General features: G+C 43.1%; 1 protein-coding gene across 2 annotated transcripts in view; it reads left to right on the top strand.

Annotated features, from left to right (window-relative positions):
- The first annotated feature begins 5,505 nt into the window (after window positions 1-5,505).
- Window positions 5,506-23,830, top strand: part of CD226 (CD226 molecule) — a 74,589-nt gene continuing 56,264 nt past the window's right edge. Inside the window, exons 1-2 of one of the 2 annotated variants that reach the window (XM_040478592.1) lie at window positions 5,506-5,704; window positions 6,016-6,354. In XM_040478592.1, coding sequence (XP_040334526.1) covers window positions 5,659-5,704; window positions 6,016-6,354 — 385 coding nt within the window. In that variant the 5' untranslated portion in view covers window positions 5,506-5,658. Of the gene's footprint in view, window positions 5,705-6,015; window positions 6,355-6,691; window positions 6,936-23,830 lie in introns of those variants that run through there. The other variant, XM_040478593.1, reaches the window with a different exon arrangement.

A 23,830-nucleotide genomic window follows, 5' to 3' on the forward strand; every position in this document is an offset into this window, starting at 1 on the left:
GAAGGGAGGCCGTGGGTGACATGATGTAAGTAGCTTCGGCAGGAAAGGAGCTACGGAAAAAGCTGTAATTGGCTGGATGGCTGATGCTCCATGAACCTGTAAATTCAATGATGGGCACGGTGCAGGACGAGGGTGTCATTGAGGTCCTTTCTCTCAGTGTGTTTCTAGAAGAATTGTATTTGGAGCAGGTTCTGATAGCATGGTTCTTGAGAATCAGAAAGTTGAGCTCCTTTTACCAATGTCTGCACCATTGGGCTTAACCTTCCTTCCTTCAAGCAAGACTAAGCAAGGATGAACTTAAGCAATCAATGCTGCTCTCTAAGTATTTATTACCCTCGGTAGGGGTTGGTGAACTTGTTCCGTCAAGGGTCACATAGTTACTATTTTCAGCTTTGTAGGCCACGTGGTCTCTTTGCAGCTACTCATCAGAGCGCAAAAACGGCCATGGACGATGTGTAAGCAAGTGAGCAAGGCCAAGTCCAACCAGACTATTGATAAAGGTCAGACAGTAGGCTGGACTCAGCCCCTGAGCCATAGTCGGCAGAACCCTGCCCTGGAGGGTCTCTACTGAAGGCAACCTGAGGTCTCTGCTTTGAATGGAAGTGAGTCCTTAACAGACGGTCCCTCGACAGTGACTAACTCCTGGGGCAGCTCTGTGACTTGCCGAAGTCCTAAGGGCATGGTGGGCTGAGGAAGCCATGCGTCCCTTGTTGGAAAGATTCTCTTACGGAGACGCTTTGAGGCAGGGAGCGGAGCCCTAGACTATAACACTCCTGTCGAAATCTTGTCGGCACTCTGGGCCTCCAGACAACAAGAACATCCCAACATCTCAGCCAGAGACGCACAAACCTCACATCCGGGAGCAAAAGGGAGGGAACAAAGGACCCCACATGCTCAAAAACTCTTCTGAGCCGCAGTCCCTTCTTCTCAAAGTCTGGCACAGGCTTTGTGTTGGGCAGACCCCTTGCTCTCCAGCATTGTCAGTAGGTGTCCAAGCAAGTGTGGAACGACAGCAGAGGGGAGCGGCTTCCCCGCCACCCACGTCAGGTGTTTCTGCAGGAGATGGGGTGCGTTACCTGCGTGGGGAGTTGAGGAGAGACTAGAATCCCCCCAACGATCAGAAAAGGCACAGACGTCGGCGAAAGCAGAACATACTGCAGATGGCGGAGGCAACGAGGCTGCGGAGACAGAGAAGCATCTGCCGTGTCGATAGCCTGAGAGAAGGAAACCACATTATCTGAAGGTGGCCACCCCGCCCGGGTCACCCAGGAGCATGCAGTGGAAGGCGGACTTGTGAGATGAACTCACACTTATGTGGTTAGCTGGGACATGTGCGACAGGGGAGGAATCTGGTAATATTTTGATTAATGACTTCCTTGAGGATGAAGCTCTTTTATACGGAACAGCTCTATTAGAAAGAAAACCTCAAGCCAAAGTTCCTTCATAAATCATGCAAAAAATGGCTCGCTACACCACAAAAATAGCTCAAGCACAGTCTCTATTTGTCTTTGGTTAGATGCTGATGAATAGGGCTCGTCCTTAGCCAGCTTGTAACGGCCGAACTCGGCCACAGGTCTTTCCGCGCCTTTCATTCGGATCCGTAGCCTCCGGGCCCCCCGACTTTAGTCACCTCAGAGTGCAAGCGCCCGTCCGCTCTCTCCGCCTCTTGACCAAGTTGGCTTTGGACGCCTTGGGAACGAAGGGGTTACTGCAGGCTATTGTCAGTTCATCCCCCTTTTCTCCTAATGCTCCCAAAGCCCTGATTCTTTGCTGCCGGGGGGCAGGGGGTGGGTGGGGGTGGAATTCACTGAGGGTTGTAGGAGCCCGTGAGGGTGGATGATGCTATGTTACATCTAATGTCTCGTAGGATCCCCGGTCAGTAGGTTGTTGCACACATCTGCTGTGTCCCTTTGTCCCTCTTACCTCTCTACCTGCTCCTGTACTAACCTTACCCAATCCTGACCACACACACACCATGTATGTATGTGTATATGTATATAGATAGCATTAATACAAATAATGTTTTGACATTTGGTTAATAAGCACTTAGTGATTCCTTACATCATAAATCACGTATCTGACAACTGGACTGCATTCTGTACCATCTATTTCCACCTGTTGGAAAGTTGTGGCACAGGTGTGCGACAGGGCTCTATTCTCAGCATGTCCCGTGAGGCTCAGTGTGCGTTTGTGGCCCAGGGTGGTTGAGGGGCCACGTGATATCAATGAATGCAAGGCCAACAGCAAAATGTGGTGGTTTCTGTAACTGGAAAGACCTGAGGTGAATCTGGATTCTTGCTGTTCTTATTGAAGTGAAATCCGTACAACATAAAATTTAAGGGCACAATTGAGTGGCATTTAGTACATTCACCATGTGCTGCAAATACTGTCTTTATCAAGTTCTAACACATTTTTATCATCCCTGAAGAAAACCCCATACCTTACGCTGTCACTCCCCATTTCCTCTCCTTTAAGCCCCAGACAATCATCAATCTGGTTTCTTTCTTTACAAATCTACCTATTCTGGGTATTTTATATAAATGTAATCTTATAATTTGAGCCTCTTTGTATCTGCCTTCTTTCACTTAGCATGATGTTCTCAAGGTTCATTCATGTCACAACAGGAGTCAGTATTTCATTCCTTTTCATGACTGGGTAATATTCCATTGTGTGGATATACCACAATTAGCTTATCCATTCTTCTGTTGAGGGACATTTGGGTCGTTTCCACTTTCCGGCTTTTGTGAATAGAGTTGCTATGAAGTTTGGTGTACAAGTATTTGAGTACTTGTTTTCTGTTTTTTGGGGGGCATAAACCCAGGCGTGAAATTGCTGGGTCGTACGGTTATTGTGTTTTAACTTTTTGAGGAACAGCCAAACTGTTTTCCACGGCAGCTGCACCATTTTACATGCCTACCAGCTGTGCACAGGGAACTCACAGCTCTACATCCTTGTCGACACTATTATTTTCCTTAGTTTTGATTATAACCATCCTAGTGGGTGGAATGTGGTATCTCTGCGGTTTTCATCTGCATTTTTCTAATGACTTGTGACGCTGAGCATCTTTTCATGTGTTTGTCGTCCGCTTCTGTATCCTCTTTGGAGAAATGTGTATTCAAGTTTTTGCCTGTTCTTAAGTTGGGTTCTTTGTCTTTTTGTTGTTGAGTTGTAAGAGTCTTTTTTATATTCTGGATCCTAGACCCTCATCAGAAGTATGATTTGCAGAATTTTTTTCCCATTCTTTAGGTTGCTTTTCACGTTATTAATAGTAAGAGATACTAAGTATTTTGAACGGGATGGACCATGCAATGTCTGTCGCGAGATCATTCTAGGTACTGTGTGTGTGTGTGTGTGTGTGAAGGGACACAGGTCTGTGGCAGCACTTGGTGGGTGCAAGAGGGGAGCAGTTAGGAGGACACTTTCTTGAGGGCTTCGGGAATTCTCGGGACTGGGTCTAACTTAGGTTTTATAGCTTTATTTTCTGTCAGTACCTATCAAGAGGAAGTTCTGTAATTAATATTTGATAGATGGAATTAATTTTCTTGACTCAGATATAAATCCTCAATGCTCTTGCCATCTCAATCCATTCTCCACAGGCATCCGGGCTATCTTTCAAAAATGTAAAACTGTCCACATCACTTCCCTCTGCGAGATATTTAGTGACTCTGTGTTGCTGTCAGAGTTGTGATTATTTATGCCTTAGACATGCGTCCCAGGGACTGTGCTTGGTGCTGGAGTTACAGATGTAAGCTGGATGCCATGGCTTCTGATGGCCTCCTCCCTGGGTGTCCAAGATATGTTCAATCTAGACCTGACATAGTTTTTGTCTAACCCTAACCCTAACCCTAGACCACAGTCACACCATTTCCTGAAAATGTCCTATGTTGTCACACCTTTATCTCCTCCTCCTTCTCTACTTGTAAAGTGTGAGGTTGGAAAGCCCAGAACTGGTGCTTTTTTTTTTTTTTTTTTTTTCCTATGAAACCTTTCTGAATCTATTAGAATGAATTGTTCCCTCTCTGGGCTGCCATAAAACTTGTTCAAATTTGACTTCTATAGAATTATCAGGTTTTATTATAATAGACTACCTCTGCAATCTGTCTGAGCCAATATATTACTGTGTGACTTGAGGGCAGACACTAAGTCTTTCTCATACTTGCATTTCCAGGGTCTTAGCAGGGTACCTGTCACAGCTCACTAATATTTTGGACAGATTGGTTTCTCTTTTTTTTAATTACTTGCAAAACAGAGATACCTCATCTGACTTCATCACACAGCTGTTATGGGTGCAAATAATACCGTAGATGTGAAAGGTTTTGGGAAATAGAACGCTATGTAAATATAAGGTGGCAGTACACAGTACTATATGTATTCAGCAGAGTTTTGTGCTGCTGATTTCTTGCTTCTTGAAAAAGTTCCCACGTGAGATACTCATGCTGAGCAGTGGACACCTACTGATAGACTTTGGGACTGAATCCAGAGGTTCAGAGTTGACCTTAGGCAACATGGTCTTTAGTGATTCATGCTCCCCCTTCTTGCCAATTCTTACCCACCTTCTATTTTGACCCTCATCAGGGGCCAAATGCATTCATATAATTCCTCTCATTATAGAGGCAATAATGCATTTTTTTTTTGATACTGACATGGTGATAGGTTCCTAACAAGTTCTTAAGAAACCAAACTGATATTTTACATGAAAGGGAAGGGAACAATGATGAACTTAAAAACTCAATCACATTTTGATATTGTACAGAATTCTATAAGATGTAACCCTTGGGGAAAACTTGGATCCCCAAGTCAAGCCTACCTGCATCCTCTCTGTACTATCTTTGCAAATTACTGTGACTCTATAACGATTTGAAAATCAAAAGTTAAAAAAAACACCCACAGTGGTAGATTTGTGTCTCTCCTGAGCCACGATACTTTTGTATCTTTAGGGCCTTCCGTGGTCCCTTCGTCACCTCCAAAGCAAATGCCCGAGGTCAAAGAAGAGGTAGAAGTGAAGGGAAGGCCAAATCCAGCAGCAGTCCACACAGGTGGAGCCTTCTAGCCTCTGGAGCCCGAGGCCCCTCCCCCTGCCCTCAGTCTCTGCTCCAATGTCAAGTTCTCAGTAAAGACTTCCTGGGCCTTCCTGTCTAAAAGGGTAACACTCCCACTCGCCTTGCCTTATCCCCACTTTCCTGCTTTGTTTTCCCTCATGCACTCGCCACCTATAACTTACATATTCTACTTTTTTATTTCAGTTTCTGTCTCCTCCCACTAGAATGTAAGTTCCATGATGGCAAGGACTTTTTTTTTTTTTTTTTTTTTTTTATTTACTGTTGTATCCTTATTGCCTAGAGCAGAGTTTGGCAAAGAGAAAGCCCTCAGCCACTCTCTGATTTGTTCAATGAATGAATCTTTGTAGAAATTAAAAGCTTGAAAATAAGCTATTTCCCCGAGAGAGAAGTGATTCAAATCTGCTCATCTCTTGTGTGAGAGCAAACCTGACTTTGAAGCTAAGACCTTTTTCCTGTGTTACACTTCAGAAAAAGAAGACACTAGTGATAATATCTGAGAGGAAGGAAGCAGTGTATCGTGCTGGGCCTCTGCATGTAACATTATAAAAATTGTCTTTTTTTTTTTTTAATAGACCAGTCTCCCAAACGGTTTCCAGAGATGGATTATCTTGCTTTCTTCTTGGCTATTGTTCACATATACAGAGGTAAAGATAATGTCTTCATTTAAAAAATTTACGTCTTTTTTAGTCTTATTAGCATGACATGTTTAGAATTTATAATGCTCTTTATTCGGCTCAGATAATTTCTCACTTGGTTCAGGAAACCTACAAGTTACAAATACCTCTTATCAGTGGTGGAAACCTTTTTAGACTAAGTTAGAAACTGTTAGCCTTTAGAAACTGTTAGCCATTTGCTATCTTGCTAGGTCTTAGAAAGCTTAGAATAAGCTTTAGGGATCTATTTGGTGTTTTAATCATCAAGCCTAACTGAATAAATGTGATGTTGTGTGTTTCAGCTCTATGTGAAGAGATGTTCTGGGACACGACTGTTAAACTGGCTGAGAATATGAGTCTAGAATGCGTGTACTCATCACTGGACACCTTAACCCAGATGGAGTGGTTCAAGATCAATACCACGGACAGAGAGTCCATAGCCATATTCAGCCCTGCCTATGGTGTGATTATAAGGACACCCTATGCTGATAGGGTTTACTTCTTAAATTCTACCATGGCTCCTAATGATATGACCCTGACCTTCCATAATGTCTCTGAGGCTGATGTTGGCTACTACTCCTGTTTACTTCATACTTTCCCATATGGCCATTGGGAAAAGGTGATCCGGGTGGTTGCATCAGGTAAGTGGGCATTTTATTTACCCGTTTACCCATCTACAGCATTTGATTCCTAAAGCCCAAGTTAGAAGCTATGAAATGCTTTATCATGTTTTCATGGTATTTTCCAATTTCACTTCTAGATCATATGATATCGTTGCTCTAAAGAAATTCTGTGAATTAATTTCATCTTTGTTCATGTGCTATCATTTCTGAGTAGAATAAAACCTCACAGATTTGGGTGTATTCGGGGAAAAGCTCAGGTTTTGTACTGTCTCAGCCATGACTCAAGCCTAGATTTAACTGATGTTGGCAACGTTTGGGTTCGGCAGCCGGGCACCTCCCCTTCTGCACTTCTTTCCAGCAATGGGATGAGGCTTCCTTCCACCAGGCACTCCGAGCTGGCTTCAAACCCTTTCTGTAACACCAAATCTAGACTTGTTAGTGAATCTGAGCAGAGTTCATACGCTGGTGTCATTTTGAGCTTCATGCAAATTCCACAAGAGAGGACCCGTCAGAAATTGTGAAGTGTCATTTCAGAAAGAATTGATCGATCTCTTGGATATTTTCTGCTGTGTCTGTCAGGGTCTGTGGCTTGGTGCGTGGTGAGTTGATCCTTCGAGTAATAGCCACATGGATTGGGTGTGCTATATGAGAAAAACGTGGGTTTCATAGCCTTTGCTTTCTCTATGACCTTATGTTAGCTGTTCAATCCCTCTGAATCTCAGGCTTCTGAATAGCAAACTGAGTTACTAATACCATTCTCTTTGTTGAATGCCTTAGAGTTCATATGGTTAAAGAACTTGGCCTATGGTAGTCAGGGAATGGTAAGTATTATTATTGTAACTATGATTATTTCCTGTGTTTTTGATACAAAATAACTATGAAATTTTCAGATGCCAGCAATAGTCTAGGGAAGGAAATAGTTTGGAACTGTGTGTTTCTTGTCTGGGGTCTCTAAAATTATATCCCAAGTGGACATTCAGCAGAACACATTATGTGACATCTGCTAGAGTGCTTTCTTTTTAAGGGATGCATATTACAAAAGAACAATTTATGATATTGTGTAAGGGATAGCAAATGGTCGGAAGGTAAGAAAATTTCCCATGTGATAGTTTTTTTTCTCTGTAGCTGTAGCTAAGCTTAAAAATGGTTTTGTGTGCACGAGTAAAGCTTACAGAGTGTCTATTAGCAAAATCTCTTTAGTGAAAGACTTGCCACTGAAGTCATTCGCTTAGCAGTCAGGTGTGAAGTCCTGCCGGCCAGTTTTTAGTGCATCCACCACTTTTGATTAGCCGTGCAATGAGAGAGTTGGAGTAGCTCTACTCTTAAAGGAAAGGGAGCTACTGGGTACCCAGCTGGAGCCACCGAGGCCAGAATGAGATGGGATCCCCCCACCCTGCGTGTGGCAAGCTTTTGCAGTTCGGGTCCCAGATCAGGTATTCCAATTTCTGTCAAGGAATAATCAGTGCAAAACAGGTAGACTAGAGGCGCCCGGGTGGCTCAATCGGTTAAGTGTCTGACTTCGGCTCAGGTCGTGATCTCAGGGTTTGTGAGTTCGAGCCCCACATTGGGCTCACTGCTGTCAGCACAGAGCCTGCTTCGGATCCTCTGTCTCTCCCTCTCTCTCTCTGCCCCTCCCCTGCTCTCTCTCTGTCTCTCGCTCTCAAAAGTAAATAAACATTAAAGAAGAAAAAGGTAGAACAATGGTCACCAAGCACGGGGAGGTGGGGAAATAGGGAGCAGTTGTCAGAGGATACAAAGTTGCAGGTACGTAGGACAACTCCACCTAGAGATCTAAGGTGCCCATGAAGATGGCAGTTAATAATATTGGACTGAATACTGGACATTTCCTAAGACAGTAGATTTCAGGTGCTCTCACCACAGAAAATGGTAACTGTGTGAGAAGATACGTAAATTAGTTTGATTATAGCAGTCGTTGCATGCTGTTCATATATGTTCATCCAATCACTGTGTCGCGTGCCTTAAATATATAGAATAGTAATTTGAAAAGAAAAACACCAACAGCCAGTTTGGCCTCTTCTGAAAGTTGAGGACAGAGGCTAGAGCTCAGATGTGGAGAACTAAGTTGTGATTGCCAGACCAAGATAGGGTTTTTAGTGTCCGTCATGTGTGAACAGTTTTGGCAATACTTTCCCACTTTTATCATCCAGATCGCTCCTGTTATTTTTGCGAGGTTAGGAAAAGACAGGTCTTTGCCTTCTCGGGCTTTTTCAAACATAATGCTAGGATTCTCAGTCAATCACTGGTGAAAGAAAGGAGTGCCCACCTATCCACCTGGTTGAATTCGTCATGATGGTTTCCTTTTTTTTTTTTTTTTTTTTTAATGTTTATTTATTTTGAGAGAGAGACAGGGAGGGAGAGAGAGAATGAGAGAGAATGAGGGATAGAGAGAGAGAGAGAGAGAAGCACAAGCAGGGGAAGGGCAGAGAGAGAGAGAATCCCGAGCAGGCCATCAGCATGGAGCTCAACACAGGGCTTGAACTCATGAATCATGAGATTCATGACCTAAGCTGAAATCAAGAGTCGGACCCTTAACCGACTGAGCCACCCAGGCGTCCCTTCATTTTTTTAAAACTAAAAATGATAGTGAATTTAAAAAATATAGTAGCCGTATTTCAAAGTTAACTTTATATGTACTTAAAGTCTTCCGTGTGTGTTTTATTAACATCATATCAGGACCTACAAGTATTGCACGCATGTGTAATATAAAGAGAGAGTTGATGATCTACCTAACAATACAAGGTTGGACTTGGAATCCAGAAATCCCAATTTGTATAATAGGTTGTAAGAACTTCAAAAGGATAAAGGAGTTGAACCACATGCTTTCTTTAAAAAAAAAATTTTTTTTTTAATGTTTGTCTATTTTTGAGAGAGACAGACAGAATGCAGCAGGGGAGGGGCAGAGAGAGAGGGAGACACAGAACTGGAAGCAGGCTCCAAGCTCTGAGCTGTCAGCACAGAGCCCAACGCGGGGCTCGAACTCACAAGTTTTGATATCATGACCTGAGCGGAAGTCAGATGCTTAACCAACCAACTGAGCCACCCAGGCGCCCCAAACCACATGCTTTATGTATATACTAATTTCTTCTCTTTGCTGATCGCTTGCTGTCTGTGAGGAATTTGGCCGCTATCTTCTCATTTAACCCCACTGCACACTTGGATGTGGACATAACCTTGATTTTACAGGTGAGGACTTGAAAGGTGGTGAGGTCTAATATCTGCCCAACTTCTCAGACTTTGTAGTGTCCCACTGGATAAAGTTGTAGTGAGAGGACAGAAGATGATGGTTTGGGGGGTCATGGAGCCCTCTGGGCCGTCCAATGAGGAGACACCAACCACGGTACATCCTTGCTGCCCTAGCCCCCACCTGGGGCTTTCAGCCCAGAGCTGAAGAGCAAATTGGACATCTTATCTGGATAAATGGTACTGTTAATGCCAATTTGTGTTAACATGTGTGTTAACTTCACAACCAGCATTTCTCAACTGGTAACCGACTTAGAGAATTTAATGGTAAGAATGGCTGTATTTATTTTACTGCTTCAAGGGAAAAGATGCTGAGGCAGCTGGGAAGGTAACCTTTCGAAGGCATCCCTTTCATAGCAGAGTTGGTGGTGGAGGTGGGATCAAGCAGAAAATCGCTGCATGCCGTGTGTCTCTGGCCTTGCTGGTCCATTCAAGAGAATGTAGTTACATTTATGGAAATGCCCCTCCCCCCCAAAGGGTGGTCCTCCCCCAGTACTCCACCACCTAACTTGCATTGGGTGCCTCCTGGGTAGAAAGCAAATGCCCTCTGCTTTAATGCTCATGAGACACCATGGCAGAGGTCGTGTGTTCCCGTCATGCAGCCGGAGAAAGTGCGGCTCCGGGTCACTCACCACCTCGAGGTTGCTGAGCATCAGGTGGAAGCAGCTGATGTCTGTGAGGTGCCAGGAATGAGATGAAAAGGAGCTTGAGTCCAGCAGGGTGATGAGGAGGCTCAAGAATCAAGTGCCGGGCCCTGACGACTTGGAAGGATTTTTTGTAAGAGAGAGAGACGGGTGAGGGAAGGAGGAAAAATGGAGAGGGGGGTATCTTAGGAGTACTGACAGCACGGAGATGGCGCCAGGGGAGTTGAACACCCAGGTAGGAAGAAGGCAGGCACCTGTTTGACCAAGTACAGAGCCCCAGCGGGAGGTGGCTCCCGCCCTGGGCTGGCCACCCCTCACTGCTAGAGGAAGAAACAGGGATGCCCGCACCAGCAAAGGGGCTCAGCGCGTGATGCGCTGGGGTCCCAAGTAAGGTTTTGTCCCATAGGTTCTAAGTTGAAAAAGAGACTTGAAGCCCCCGGAGCAGCAGAATGTCAGGCAGAGCCCAGGAAGTTTGGTCAGCCCAGGTCTTGCTGTGCCTAATGGAGTCTGAACTTCATTCTGTAATGTAGACCATGGGAAGCTACTGAACATTTTTCACAGGGAGACACATAATAAACCAGTTCTTTTTTTTTTTTTTCACCACCTGCAAGATTAAGTTGGTTGTAGCTTCTAGGAGGGGAGGAGTGTAAGGTCAGGTGAACAAGTAGTAGTCTACTGATTGGAACACTTATCCATTGCCCGTAGGAGCGTAGATTAGTATATCTATTGTATTATGAGTGTTGGTAATATTCAGGTTCTCCTGAGAAACAGAACCGACGGGATGTGTATGTAGATAGAGATTTTTTGACATGGAATTGGCTGCTGTGATTATGGAGACTGGCAAGACGGAGTCCTCAGGGTGGGCCAGCAGGCTGGGGCACCAGGAGAGAGAATGGTATGGATGAAGTCAGAAGGCAGTCTGCTGGAGATTTCCCTCTTACCTGGGGAAGTGAGTCTTTATGTTCTATTCAGGCCTTCAACTGATTGGATGATGCCCACCCACATTATAAAAGGGAATCTGTTTACTCAGAGTTCACCAATTTAAACGTTAATCTCATCCCCAAACACCCTACAAATTAACGCATGAAATTTACTATCACATCTACTTCAGAAAATGATACAGCATTAGCTAAAGAATCCCATGTCCTATGATCTGATAATTTCACTCTGTTAGATGTCCTAGGGATTGCCCACATACAGGAGAGATGCCTGCAATGTTTGTAGTGGCAGTGATTGTAATAGCAAAAAAAGTGCATGATCACTATACTAAACTCACCAACGGAGATGAATCTTGGGAATATCTTGTTGAAAAAACAAGCAAGTAACAGCAAGTTACATAAGATACAATTTCTTTCCTGTAAAGTTTAGAAACATGCAAAAATGAACAAAATGTTACTTACAGATATAAACATGCATGGTAGTGCTGTAAGGAAAAGCAGAACTCAAAAACATGGACAGCAAGGGGCAGAACGGGTAAGGGCCACACAGGTCTTCAAAATTCAGAGTTAAGAGGTTTTTCTTACACAGGTGTTTTATTTCGCACTTCTCTCAAAAATTTTTTTGGGAATTTCTTTATATCTATTGAATTTCTAATATAAACAGTAGAAAAGGATGCGACTGCAATTTTTGAACAGTTCAAAGATAATTAAGTTACGGAGGAGACCCTCATTCTGATTTGGTATGGAGGTCAGGAAGAGGGAAAACAATGTTTCCAAATTTTTATGATTGAGGGACTGAAAAATAATCATTTCTTTAAAAAGATGGGGAATTAGGAGACCGACTTTGCTTAGAAGAGGGGGAAAAGGTCTGGTTTCAGATGCACAGAGTTGTAAAGTAGGCTGTGACCAGCTAACAGTTGAAATCATGGAATGGCAAACCAGAAGGAAGCTTCGGATTGAAAATACCAATTTTGGAGTCATTTGGATGCTTAGCCGGCACATGTGAAGAAGACGGTGACTGAAGCAAGTGCTAATGGTTGCCATGGCTTTCAGGGCTGACTACGTTGAAGTGAGGGGAAGCATTCATGCTAAGAATAGAGCGGCCATGGGGAGAGGAAGGAAAGGAGGGGCAGGGAGAAGGGAGATGCCAGGTAGGTGCATTATTGTGCAAGGACAGCACAGATTTAACTGCCTTCGTTCGCATTTATAGGCAGGGTTCATTTTCTAGTGCTTAGTGTTGGTTGTATCCCCTGGTTTTCGCTCTGACTTCCCACGCTCCAGCCCCTATCTCAACTTGGGCACAGTGATGTGCCTTACTCTCTCCTTTTAAGGGTTACATTTTTTCCTGGGCTATGGAGACTCCCTGTGTGTCGCCCACGCTGTCTTCAAAGGCTCTGTCTCTGCTCCCTTCAAGGCCAGGTGTCCACTCAGGACCTTGAAGCGGACAGAACAGCCACACTTGTCTTGCATTCTCACATAATGTTTCGGCTAGCGGCGCTAGAGGGGAAAAGGGGCTCTTTTAATACTGGGGACCCCAGAACCCATGGCAGTACCAAGAAATTCCTAACGTGAGGGATTCTAAAGACTGTGCCAGCCTCTATTCCGATTGGCCTTAGGCCGACCCAGAATCATCATGAGTATATCTTTCCTCTGGCTACTTGTCTGTTTTCCAACGTTGGGGTGATGTCAGGATTTAATTTTATTTACAGCTGGAAAGGGGAAGTGTCCCAGACTTGGCTTGTGTGAATGTGTGTGCTGACTTGTGGGACTGAGTTTATTTATTCTTTAGCTCACACATCAAGTCTTTATTGAGAACCTACCATACTCGTGTTAATGTCTGTGGTTTAGAAGCTAGAAAGACATGGAACTTAGCTCTAAGTAGTATGCAGAGTACTAGGGGAGATAAAAGCTATGTTTGGCAAATTAAAGAGTGAGTGCCAATGTAGTTCAGAAGATAGAATTTACTTTTTTGCCAGGAAATTCAGGATAGAGTCCCTGAAAAGGGAGCTTCTGAAGTTAACCTTGAAGGAGTTAAGTTAGAATATTTGAACATGGAGGTAGGAGGAATAACATTTCAGGAAAACTTTTTTAAATATTATCTACAAAATAGATATCTTTGGCTCTACTTTGACTACTTTGCAAGGTAGTTTTCATTTTCTGAAAAAGACTCTAACAGCAATACCAGCAACAATAACAGTAACAGCCAAACCTTTCAAATTGAGCCAACATGATCGACTCTGATCAATAATTAGCACAGCTTATTCTGATTTACAATTTGTGGCTTGGTTTATTTCCACATGTTGACTTAATGCTTCGAAAGGCTTAGGAACTTACATATATGATGCAATTATATTTTATAGCCTATCCTAAGATATTTGCACACTTGGATTTCAGCTTTGGTTTTATTGATCCCAAATTCAGGAGGCAGGAAGAAAATGTATGAAAGCAGCACTACCTTGTTTATTAGTGACAGGTGCAGAGTGGTAGAGGGAAGGCTTGGTCTGAAGGTTACTTTTGCTTGTCAAAGAAGGTTCCAGACAGGGCTGAGCAGGCCACGGGAGGAGAGGCTTTCTTGCTCTCCTGTGACAAGGGTCACCAGTGCTTGCCAGCATGTTTTGTCCTAGAGTGGACTGTGAATTCTCCTAGAGAGCTTTGCCCATCAAATGCATGTCTATCACTTTGAAGCTGGTGGTTTTGTTTTGTTTTTTTAATGGGATAGAGAAATTAAAAAAAAAAGTTTCAAATCTACTCCTTAAAGAATTAAGACATGAAGTCTCTCTTAAGGTCCATTCTTACAAGCTCAGAAATAAATTATCGAAGTTTTCTTGGATACATGTACACACACACACACACACAGGGAATAAAAAATGTTTCTATAAACTGTTACATTTCAGCAGTTTTTCACTTAGGAAAGAAAAAAAAATTCAATAGTACCTGTAAGAAATAGTCAACTGATGAAACAGAAACATTTTATTTCATTTTATTTTATTTTTTTTATTTATATATGAAATTTATTGTCAAATTGGTTTCCATACAATACCCAGTGCTCATCCCAAAAGGTGCCCTCCTCAATACCCATCACCCACCCTCTCCTCCCTCCCACCCCCCATCAACCCTCAGTTTGCTCTCAGTTCTCAACAGTCTCTTATGCTTTGGCTCTCTCCCACTCTAACCTCTTTTTTTTTTTTTTTCCTTCCCCTCCCCCATGGGTTCCTGTTAAGTTTCTCAGGATCCACATAAGAGTGAAACCATATGGTATCTGTCTTTCTCTGTATGGCTTATTTCACTTAGCATCACACTCTCCAGTTCCATCCACGTTGCTACAAAAGGCCATATTTCATTTTTTCTCATCGCCACGTAGTATTCCATTGTGTATATAAACCACAATTTCTTTATCCATTCATCAGTTGATGGACATTTAGGCTCTTTCCATAATTTGGCTATTGTTGAGAGTGCTGCTATGAACATTGGGGTACAAGTGCCCCTATGCATCAGTACTCCTGTGTCCGTTGGATAAATTCCTAGCAGTGCTATTGCTGGGTCATAGGGTAGGTCTATTTTTAATTTTCTGAGGAACCTCCACACTGCTTTCCAGAGCGGCTGCACCAATTTGCATTCCCACCAACAGTGCAAGAGGGTTCCGAAACAGAAACATTTTAAAGGCTTAGAAATCTCCCTCCTTAATAAATAAAATAAAATAAAATAAAATAAAATAAAATAAAATAAAATAACACAAAATAACATAAAATAACATAAAATAAAATAAAATAAAATAAAATAATAAAATAAAATAAAATAAAATAAAATAAAATAAAACAGAACATAGAGAAAGAGATGATAACATTTTTAAGACTTGCAAAAGCAAGTTATGGTTGCTGTACTTCTCAAGGGTGAAATTAATGGGAATCTGAAAGTGGAATACTTACCGGAACCCATGCCGGTAATCAACAACCCATTTGTTGATTTTCTTTCCATTTGTTAAGCCAGGGAAGACCATGCTTGGGAGCACATATCACCATCCGATGCAACTTGGGCTTCTGGAGAAAAGCTCTGTATCAAAAATCAAAAACAGAGGGGTGGGGGGAAAGGTAAGGTGGAAGAAAAACCAAACCCTGAAAACAAGACAATGCTGGATTGATAAACAATTAGATTTGGCAATTGAATGGCTGAAAAGTGTAAGATACAGGCCCAGGCGCACATTTGGGGTTTGTGAGAACACTGTCTTGTGTTTGTCCATCTCAACGCACAGGCCTCTCTCCTCCTCTGCCCAGTCTTTTAATTTTATTTTTATCTTAGAGAGAGAGTGAGAGCATGCGAGAGAGCACACGAGTGAGGGAGAAGGGCAGAGAGAAGGGGGAAGGGGGAGAGAATCGCCAGCAAGGCTTCATGCTCAGCACAGAGACTGACACGGCGCTCGATCCCATGACCCTGGGATCATGACCTGAGCCAAAAATCAAGAGTCGGCACTCAACCGGCTGAGCCACCCGGGTGCCCCTGTATGCCCGGTCTTTGACACGTGTCCTCTGTAGCAACATCCAGAAGAAAACGTTTACTTTAGGCGTACTGGAAAATGTACTCAGGCAATCCAGAGCAGGGGAGTGAAACTGGCTGTGATCTTCGCAGCTGTTTATGACATCAACTCCACCCTTCTTTGGGTAGATATTTTTATTTCCAAGATGACCGTAGGGCAGGGGCGGGTATTTGGCTGAACTGCCTGAAGGGAATGAGCTACAGCTGAAGTTTAGGAACAACTTTGCCCCGCGGCTCTCGAAGAGTTTATTAGTGGAGGTGGAGGTCGTTTAGGGCTCTGGTTCCCTTTCTTTAACTTCCGGCGATCTGGACAGCTCTCCCCTGTCTACCCCCACTGCTGGCTCCCCAGCACCCAAGGCGGTACCGCTGCAGTATCTGGACCACGTTTCCTCTTCAGAGTGGGTGCCGGTGGGTGTGGGTGCCGGCGTCGGGCGGGGACTGTGGTTCATGTGTGAGTAAGAGCTGTCCAAGTAACTGGAACACTCTCAGCCCACACATGTCGGTCGAGACTCGTCCCCTGCCCTGAACCATCTCAGCTTCTGTATTCTTTCTTAAAATTCCTCTCATCGAAGTTTGAAGGCCATAGAAATCAAGCCTTGTTCTCCAGCACTTTCTCCCCGAAACTTCTCTAGGATTAGAGGGTTTGTGTCAGTGAACCTTCCAAGAGACCTTACGGGAATTTGCCCGTTGACAGATCGCAGTACATACCGACTGAGAGGAAAATGATATTTTTGCATCTCGTAAGATAAAAATGTTGGATTTTTAGATATTTAAAAACAAAACAAAAAGAAAAGAGGTCTGGGAAGAGGAAGAAGAGTAAAACTCTGAGCTGAGGCAGAGGCTTGGGGGTTCCTCTGTCTTTCCCTGTGAGCGAATGCTAACCTGTGCCAGGTTTTTTTTTGTTTGTTTGTTTTGGTTTTTTTGGGTTTTTTTTTTTTTTTTGAGCATTGAGAAAAGAACACTGGGTTTCCAAGCTATGCTCTCTGTTCCAGGTTTTTGTTTTTGTTTGGTTTTATAGGATTGGAGGTTGCAGGCAGGATGGCTTTTCCTTTCCTAGGAGAAAATTTGTGAAGACGTTTAAGGTTTTGAAACCGTTAAGAATTTTAAGACTATCAAGTCGATCCTTCAGGGATCAGTGCAAAATTACTCCCCCAGGCAATATCTCTTCCACTTACCCACCATAGTTTTAATTAAATAACTCAGCTGATGGGGCTTTTGGCACTTCCCATGAGAGATCATTCACATTCCAATAAATCACTGTGAGAAAATTTCCCCTGACTTCAGCTATTTAACCAACTCACATTTTCAAAAGCAGTCTTCTTCACAATGTGCCCAGAGAGAAAGGCCCCTGTCCCATTGAAGATTCTTACAAAAAGCTTTCTAAGGATGGAGCTCTGATATGTAATATTCACATTTAATAGTGCTGTAAATAGCTCACATGTGTCATACTTGCTGATTTTAGTTGGATGATGATTGTGGCCAATACGAATGAAGTCTGGGCATGAGTTCTGTGAGCATTTATGTGCACCACTTAGCTGGGAGAATACTTAAGAAACGTAATGTTCTCATTTCAGCAGACCAGCTTTTAAGAACACGTTTGTCCCCTTTCTTGGCAGGCAACATGAAATGCTGCATGCTACCAACACTGACATCTCCAGAATAGTTTAGTTTAGGGAAGGAGTGTGTGTGTGTGTGTGTGTGTGTGTGTGTATTCTTTGTGTATAGGACAGTTTCCTTCCTGGCATATAAAGAACCCAAACCTTCAGAAAGTTTTAGGTCATCCACTTAATTCATTCCAATAATGGATAGAGTACATTTACTTCTTTTTAAACTGGATGCTACAATTGGAAGCATATCATTTTTAATCTGAAGAATAGCCAAGGAATTCAACTAGTATCTCTGAGACAGAGCTTGGGGACATTAGAGTGTGCCCCAGATGAGACCATTATGTCTGTCCCATTGGCTTATGACATCATAGGTCTCAAAATATCTCTTTATGGTATTACAAGAAACACAGGTGCTCATGTAAATAAGTAAATAAAGAACATTTATTTAACAGTTAAATACTATGTTACTTATATTTTTCTTAAATCCTAGAAATGGTTCCTAAAAGAACAAACATTAAATGAGATGGAAAAATTTATAGTCGCTGGCATTGTGTTTGATTTGATACAGTTTTTGAATTTTTATTCTTAACACCAATCTGACTTACGTTTTCAGTGAAAATAGCAGAGTTGAAGCAAAATTTGTTGCTCATATGACACTTTGAGATATTAAAATCTCTGTTATTGGATGAATATTTGATGATGGTAATTTTAAAAATTGTGTAAACCCTTTCTAAATCTATTAAATAGAGATTTACTGTATGCTATGAGGAGAAGAAATGAGTAAGGTCTTTGTTTTCGAGACACTTATAATCTAACAGGGGACGTATGTATATACATTATGGTGGCTCAGTCACCCTAATGCAATGTGGAACTTGTTAAGTGGCATAGAACAATATTTAGGGAGTTGAGAGGTGGCAGAGATGACTGCCAGTTTAGGGGTACCATGAAAGCATCCGCACCAGACTGGAAATCCAGGTATGATTCTAGAAGGATAATGTACCATAAAAATCATCACATAATGAAAATGGTCTTTGCATTTGGAGCATATGAAAAATGCTTTTGGCCACAGGCTTAGGGCAAGGAAAGTTCAGGTTTTGGACTTCACTTGGTGGCTAGTAAAGTTTTCAAGTAGTGGAAGGCATATGTCAGTCATGATTGCAGTCATGATTTGGAACCATTACTCTAGCAACTGCATATGGGATGATTTAGAGGCAGGAAAAAAAGCAAAAGGAAAGACTAGAAAATAGGCAAGACAGAGAGAAAGGGATCCTGCAGTCCTGACATAAAGCAGGGGCACCACCAGCAGTGTATGGCCAACCAATGAAATCTTCACAACCACCCCCGCCCCCATGCCTCAAGTTCCATCTTCCCATGGCCTGTCTCTTTCATTCAATAAATATTTATTGAATGTCCACTATGGGCTGTGTGGGATTGAGGGGACATAGGGGGAATGTTATAGTCTCTGAAATCAAGGCTCATGTAGAATGCCACCTGATGCTTCCTACAAGGCAGGTGCATAGGACAGGTGTTGGTGATGTCAGGATGGTGGTGGAGCTGGTATGTGTGTGTTAGAAGATGGCAGTTGACAGGGAAAGGGGGTCCTTCAGGAAGCTTCAGAGGGCAAAAGATGCTTCAGCTTACTCATGAGGGAAGATGAGAAACTTCTAGGTTGATGAATGGTTGTGCTGTTAACAGGGTGGCATTCTTGCTTGAGGGAAACCATGCTAATGGCTCAAAAAAAAAAGTGAGACTGGTGTGCTAGGGAACTGCAGGATGCTGAGTAAAATGGGTGTGTAAATTCGTTGAAATGGGCAGTGGAGCCAGGTGGTGAGTTAGGAGGGGCAGATAGCAGAGACAGAGAATTTGATGTATGATCAGCAAGGGCTCCAGATTGTGGCTGACTTGGAATTATATTTGCCTAACAAGACCTCATTATTATTTAGGATGCATTTTCCTTGAAGTGGGGTTGGGGTGAGAGCTAAAGTCCCCTAGTTGCATTTTGATGTCACTACTGCCACCATTTTAAGGTGTTTTGACTTTATTCTTTAGGTAATGGGGAGCCATTAGCTGAATGGTTTGCAATCTAGCAAGAGAACTCCAGAGGATTCTAAGGGGGGACTGGAAGCAAGGCAAAAGAGAGGAGAGACTAGTAGGGAGGCTGTTATGGGCTGAGCTGTGTTCCCCCAGATTCATATGTTGAAGTCCAGACTCTCAGTGCCTCAGAATGTGACTATATTTGGAAATGGGGTCTTCCAAGAGGTAACTGAATTAAAATGAGGTCATTAGAATGGGTCCCAACCTAATGTGACTGGTATCCTTGGAAGGAGAGAAGATTAGGAGACAGACGGACACACCCAGAGGCAAGAGCATGTGAAGACACAGGGAGAAAAGGGCCATCTGCAGGCAAGGAGGGCGGCCTCACGGAATCAACCAACATCTTGGTCTTGGACTTCCGGATGTATGTTGCTGAAGCCCCCCAGTCTGTGAGCAAACAAATACAGAGGCCGTAGTGATAGGTCAGACCAGAGGGGAAGAGGAATTCAACTAAGGCAGTGGTATTGGGGATGAAGCAGAGAGGGGATGTATTCTTCCAAGGCATTTTTCATTATTCTCATTGACCCCCTCCCAAAGATTCAGAATTTACATTTAAAAACTACTACAGTGGCCAGGACTTTGGCTCAGAAATTGCTGGAGCCCTGTTCCCCTTGCCTGCTTGGTTTATTAGGACTTTGTTCATCAGCCACTCCTGGTCCTCGCAGTCTTTCTACACTCATTTGTTCTTCTCGATACACACCCTTATCATCTCCTCCAGAATTGGCACATGTAGTTTTTCTATCATCTATGCCTGATTTTCTAATATCGAAGTGGCTCTATTTCTACCATTTTCTTTTTCCTGCTGCCTATTATCCATCTCATCCCTTTACATTCTTATGCTCTTGGTTCGTTTTGACTATGTGCTGCTCATAGCTCTTTATACACCATTTCTGGGAGTTCTCTGAAACTAGAATGAAGGGGTCTTCATTCACAGAGGAGGTGAGTCCTGGTGTTAGAGTAGGCAGTTAGGTTCTAACAGGGTACCTGGAGGTCAGCAACGAGGAAGTCATGGTCAGCTATCAGGAAAGTCAGAGACCTACCCTGGCAGCATACTGCAAGAAGCTGGATCAAACCAGATAGGCCCAAGATGGCGGGTTCTCTGACAGGAAATCCCTGACCAAATCAGAAGAACAAGCTAGGAACTCTGCTTCTCACCCCGAGGATTAAATTTTCCACCCCCTAGTTAACAACTGTCAATAAAAGATAGAAACCCAACCCCCTGGGCATGCAGTTCACTCCTTCTCCTGAGCTTACCTGCTCTCATATCCCACGAGTGTACTTTTCACTTTAATCAACTTCTCCTGCTTGTGTGATTCATCCGCTGTGCTGTGTATCTGTCCTTGAATTCCTTCTCATGACAAGACCAAACACCTTCAGTGACTCCTTTGACTCTGGCTAGGTTGAGGCCCCAGAGGCCAGGGTCTTCACAGGTCATCCAAGGACACTGGATTGCTTTAAATTTGGGCTCTTTGGAGAACCAATGCTCTAGGAACTAAGACTACAGATCCACATGGGAACTGACTTTGTTTACAGCTCTACTCAAGGATTTTCCTTCTTTGTTTTCTTCTCCCCGAGGTGCAGGTCGGGTCAGGTTTACTTCTAGTTCATTTGTGCCCTGAGACATCTCAACAGGAGGAGGGGCTTCTCTTCACTTACCCACCTCAGGTAGACCCTGTGCTGTATTGTGGGAGGCTCGATATCAGAGTTCAAGTTTGCTTAGCTTGACAAAGTGTGTCCAGGGCAAAAGTGGCTTGCTTCCAGGTTCTTATTTCTCACTGAAGTTTGTCCTATTGATTCCTATGTTGTCAGATATTTGATGCTTGTAGTATTTTTCAAATAGTTCATCCTACATATTTAGTTGTTTTTAATAGGAATTTTAGTGTTAATAATGGAGCCTGATATTTCATTAGAAATGGAAGTATCCACATTTCTAAAACATAAATCTACTCTTTCCCATCTGGAAAGATCACCAAATCTGCCTCTCATTTGAGTCAGTAATCCCACTTCTCAAAAATATGAGTCATCCTTTATATTTTCTTTTCTCTCATTCCTCACATCTCAGTGACTCAACTTTCAAAATAAGTGTATTATTAAGTACTATAAAGTATTATAAAGTACTATTATCTCTCACCTCTCTCTATGTTTAAAAAAAAAATTATTCATCATCTAGGTGTTTTTACCTGAAAGTCTGATCTGAGTAACACAGCCCATCATCTTCCTAGAAATATAATATCTGTTGCCCTAGTTTTTTGGACGCTCTTCTGGACCTGGCAGAACTGTGCTTCCAGTTGTCTGGTGCTTTGAGTGCAGTGAAGAGGTGCCTGACCTCCTTCCTTCCTACCTCCAGATGCAGAGGGAGTCAGTCTTCTCAGGCTCCAGGTTCTGGGAATTGGCTCAGATGACAGACTGTAGAGCAGGAGAGTTGAGAACTGGATAGGATTTCATTATAGACTGGGAGTTGCATATGAAGTAGAAGAAGGATTCAAGAATGATACCAAGTTTTTACTTGGGGTCCTGGGTGGCTAGTGATGTCACTTACTGAATGGGGGAGAATGAGGTGAGAAAAAGGTCTGGAGTGACATCCGAGGGGGCTCTCTAGTAGACAGGAGGGTTTTTGAGCCAGAGCCCAAGAGAGCAACTGTGTTGGAGATGTAAACATGGTGAAGTCGTGGGTGTACGTGAGTGTGCACGGAGAGTGTCGGCTAATGATCTTTCACATACACGACCAGTGATCGTTGAATGCTCATTACTTGGCAGCTCTGGGCAGGGTTCTAAAGGCTTTACATGGATTCTTTCATTTACTCCTCACAGTACCTCTATCGAGTACAGAGTGATATTAAGACAGAATCATAAAAATAATACAAAGTGAGGGACAAACCATGGCGAGTGTAAGGAGGCAAAGCACTTAGCACATAAGGGTGACTTGGTAACACGGCCTTATGTGTACGTGAGAAATGAGGGGTGGAAGGGGCATTATTAGACCCCGAGATGCCTCACTGCCCACACCAGAGTTTGCAAATTAGTGGCCCCAGAGACTCATCCCATCTGACCAGGAGGTTTTCTGGAAATTGAAAATACTCATAAACATCTGGATGGACCATCAATATTGACCTGAATTTTCTGTGCAGCAGCATTTTCTAGGCTGAGTCACAGCTGCCTTTTTGCAGCTCCTGCATTCTCGAGTTCCTCACAATCCCCACTCTTCCCTACTGTTATACCTTCTGGCTTCAGGAGTTTCTGTTGTCTTCCTGGACCCTGCACATTTGCAACCCTCATCTACTCCTTACTCCGATTAAAAATGCTATTCAGGGCTGTCTAAACTCTGGTCCTGGCACACATTCCAAACTTGTCCCTTTGTGTATTCTTCTTTCAGCCAAACTGGGTTAAGTTTTAGTTCCGTCGGCATCTTCCATATTCCTGAACCTCGTGTCTCTGCTTGTGCCTTTTCTTCCATTAAGTGCTCTCTCACTCCATACGCTGCTTATTCTTCAAGGATCAGCTAAAGAAACCTTGTCTCATGCCTAAAATGAGAAACAGTGTCTCCTCTCTACTCCCCCAGAAGTGTGTGTGGCTACCTTTTAAGTGGAGATAAGTTGTTTTTCTTGTATTCCACCTGGTGGTTACCATGTCAGTTTCTCCACTGACCACCCTTCCTCCCCAGACCCTCAGTTGAAGACAGGTCATATGCCATTACCCTCCCCATGATCCCAACGGTATTGGGCATTAAGTGCTCTGCTGTAAGAGACTTGGCGCCATAAGAGAGCAAAAGAACAGGGATAAAGGGAGGGAAGTGATACTTTCATAAAAAATCATCAGCATTAACCACTAATTAGTGCTTGGAAAGCAGCTAATTCCAGATACAATTAGGTGAAACAGAACAACCCCTTATGAGTACCTTCCAGGAAGTGTAAAGTGCTTTCCTGACTAGTAACAGATGTATAGCGCATCACATGTAAAGCATAGCTTGAAGTATTTGGGGGGGGTGTAGGTTTATTTCTCTAGATAGTTTAATTATTTATACGTAACTTTATTCTAAAAAATAAGTATAGCAGGACTTTTTCCCTAAATATACTCTTCCCATGAGGCATTAATTGAAATGTAGCTACCACTTTTCCTCATAGTTCATAGCTTATTGGGACACCTTGGTCATTGATCCCACTCATTTGTTACTTCATCACCCAGGATGTGGTTTGAAAAGTTTTGTTGTGAATACGTTTGCCCAGTATTTACGAATATTCAGAGTATAGTACATCCATGTTCATGGAAACATAATTCACAAGAGCCCGAAGGTGGAAACAACCCAGGTTTCCACCAAGGGATGAATGGGTCCACAAAATGTTGTACATAACATAGTAGACTATGATCTAGCCTCAAAAAGGAATGAAAAGTCCTACACATGCGACAACATGGATGAACCTTG

This window comes from Herpailurus yagouaroundi, unplaced genomic scaffold, assembly GCF_014898765.1.
Source record: "Herpailurus yagouaroundi ecotype Mexico unplaced genomic scaffold, PumYag 142, whole genome shotgun sequence".
Classification (NCBI taxonomy): Eukaryota; Metazoa; Chordata; class Mammalia; order Carnivora; family Felidae; genus Herpailurus; species Herpailurus yagouaroundi.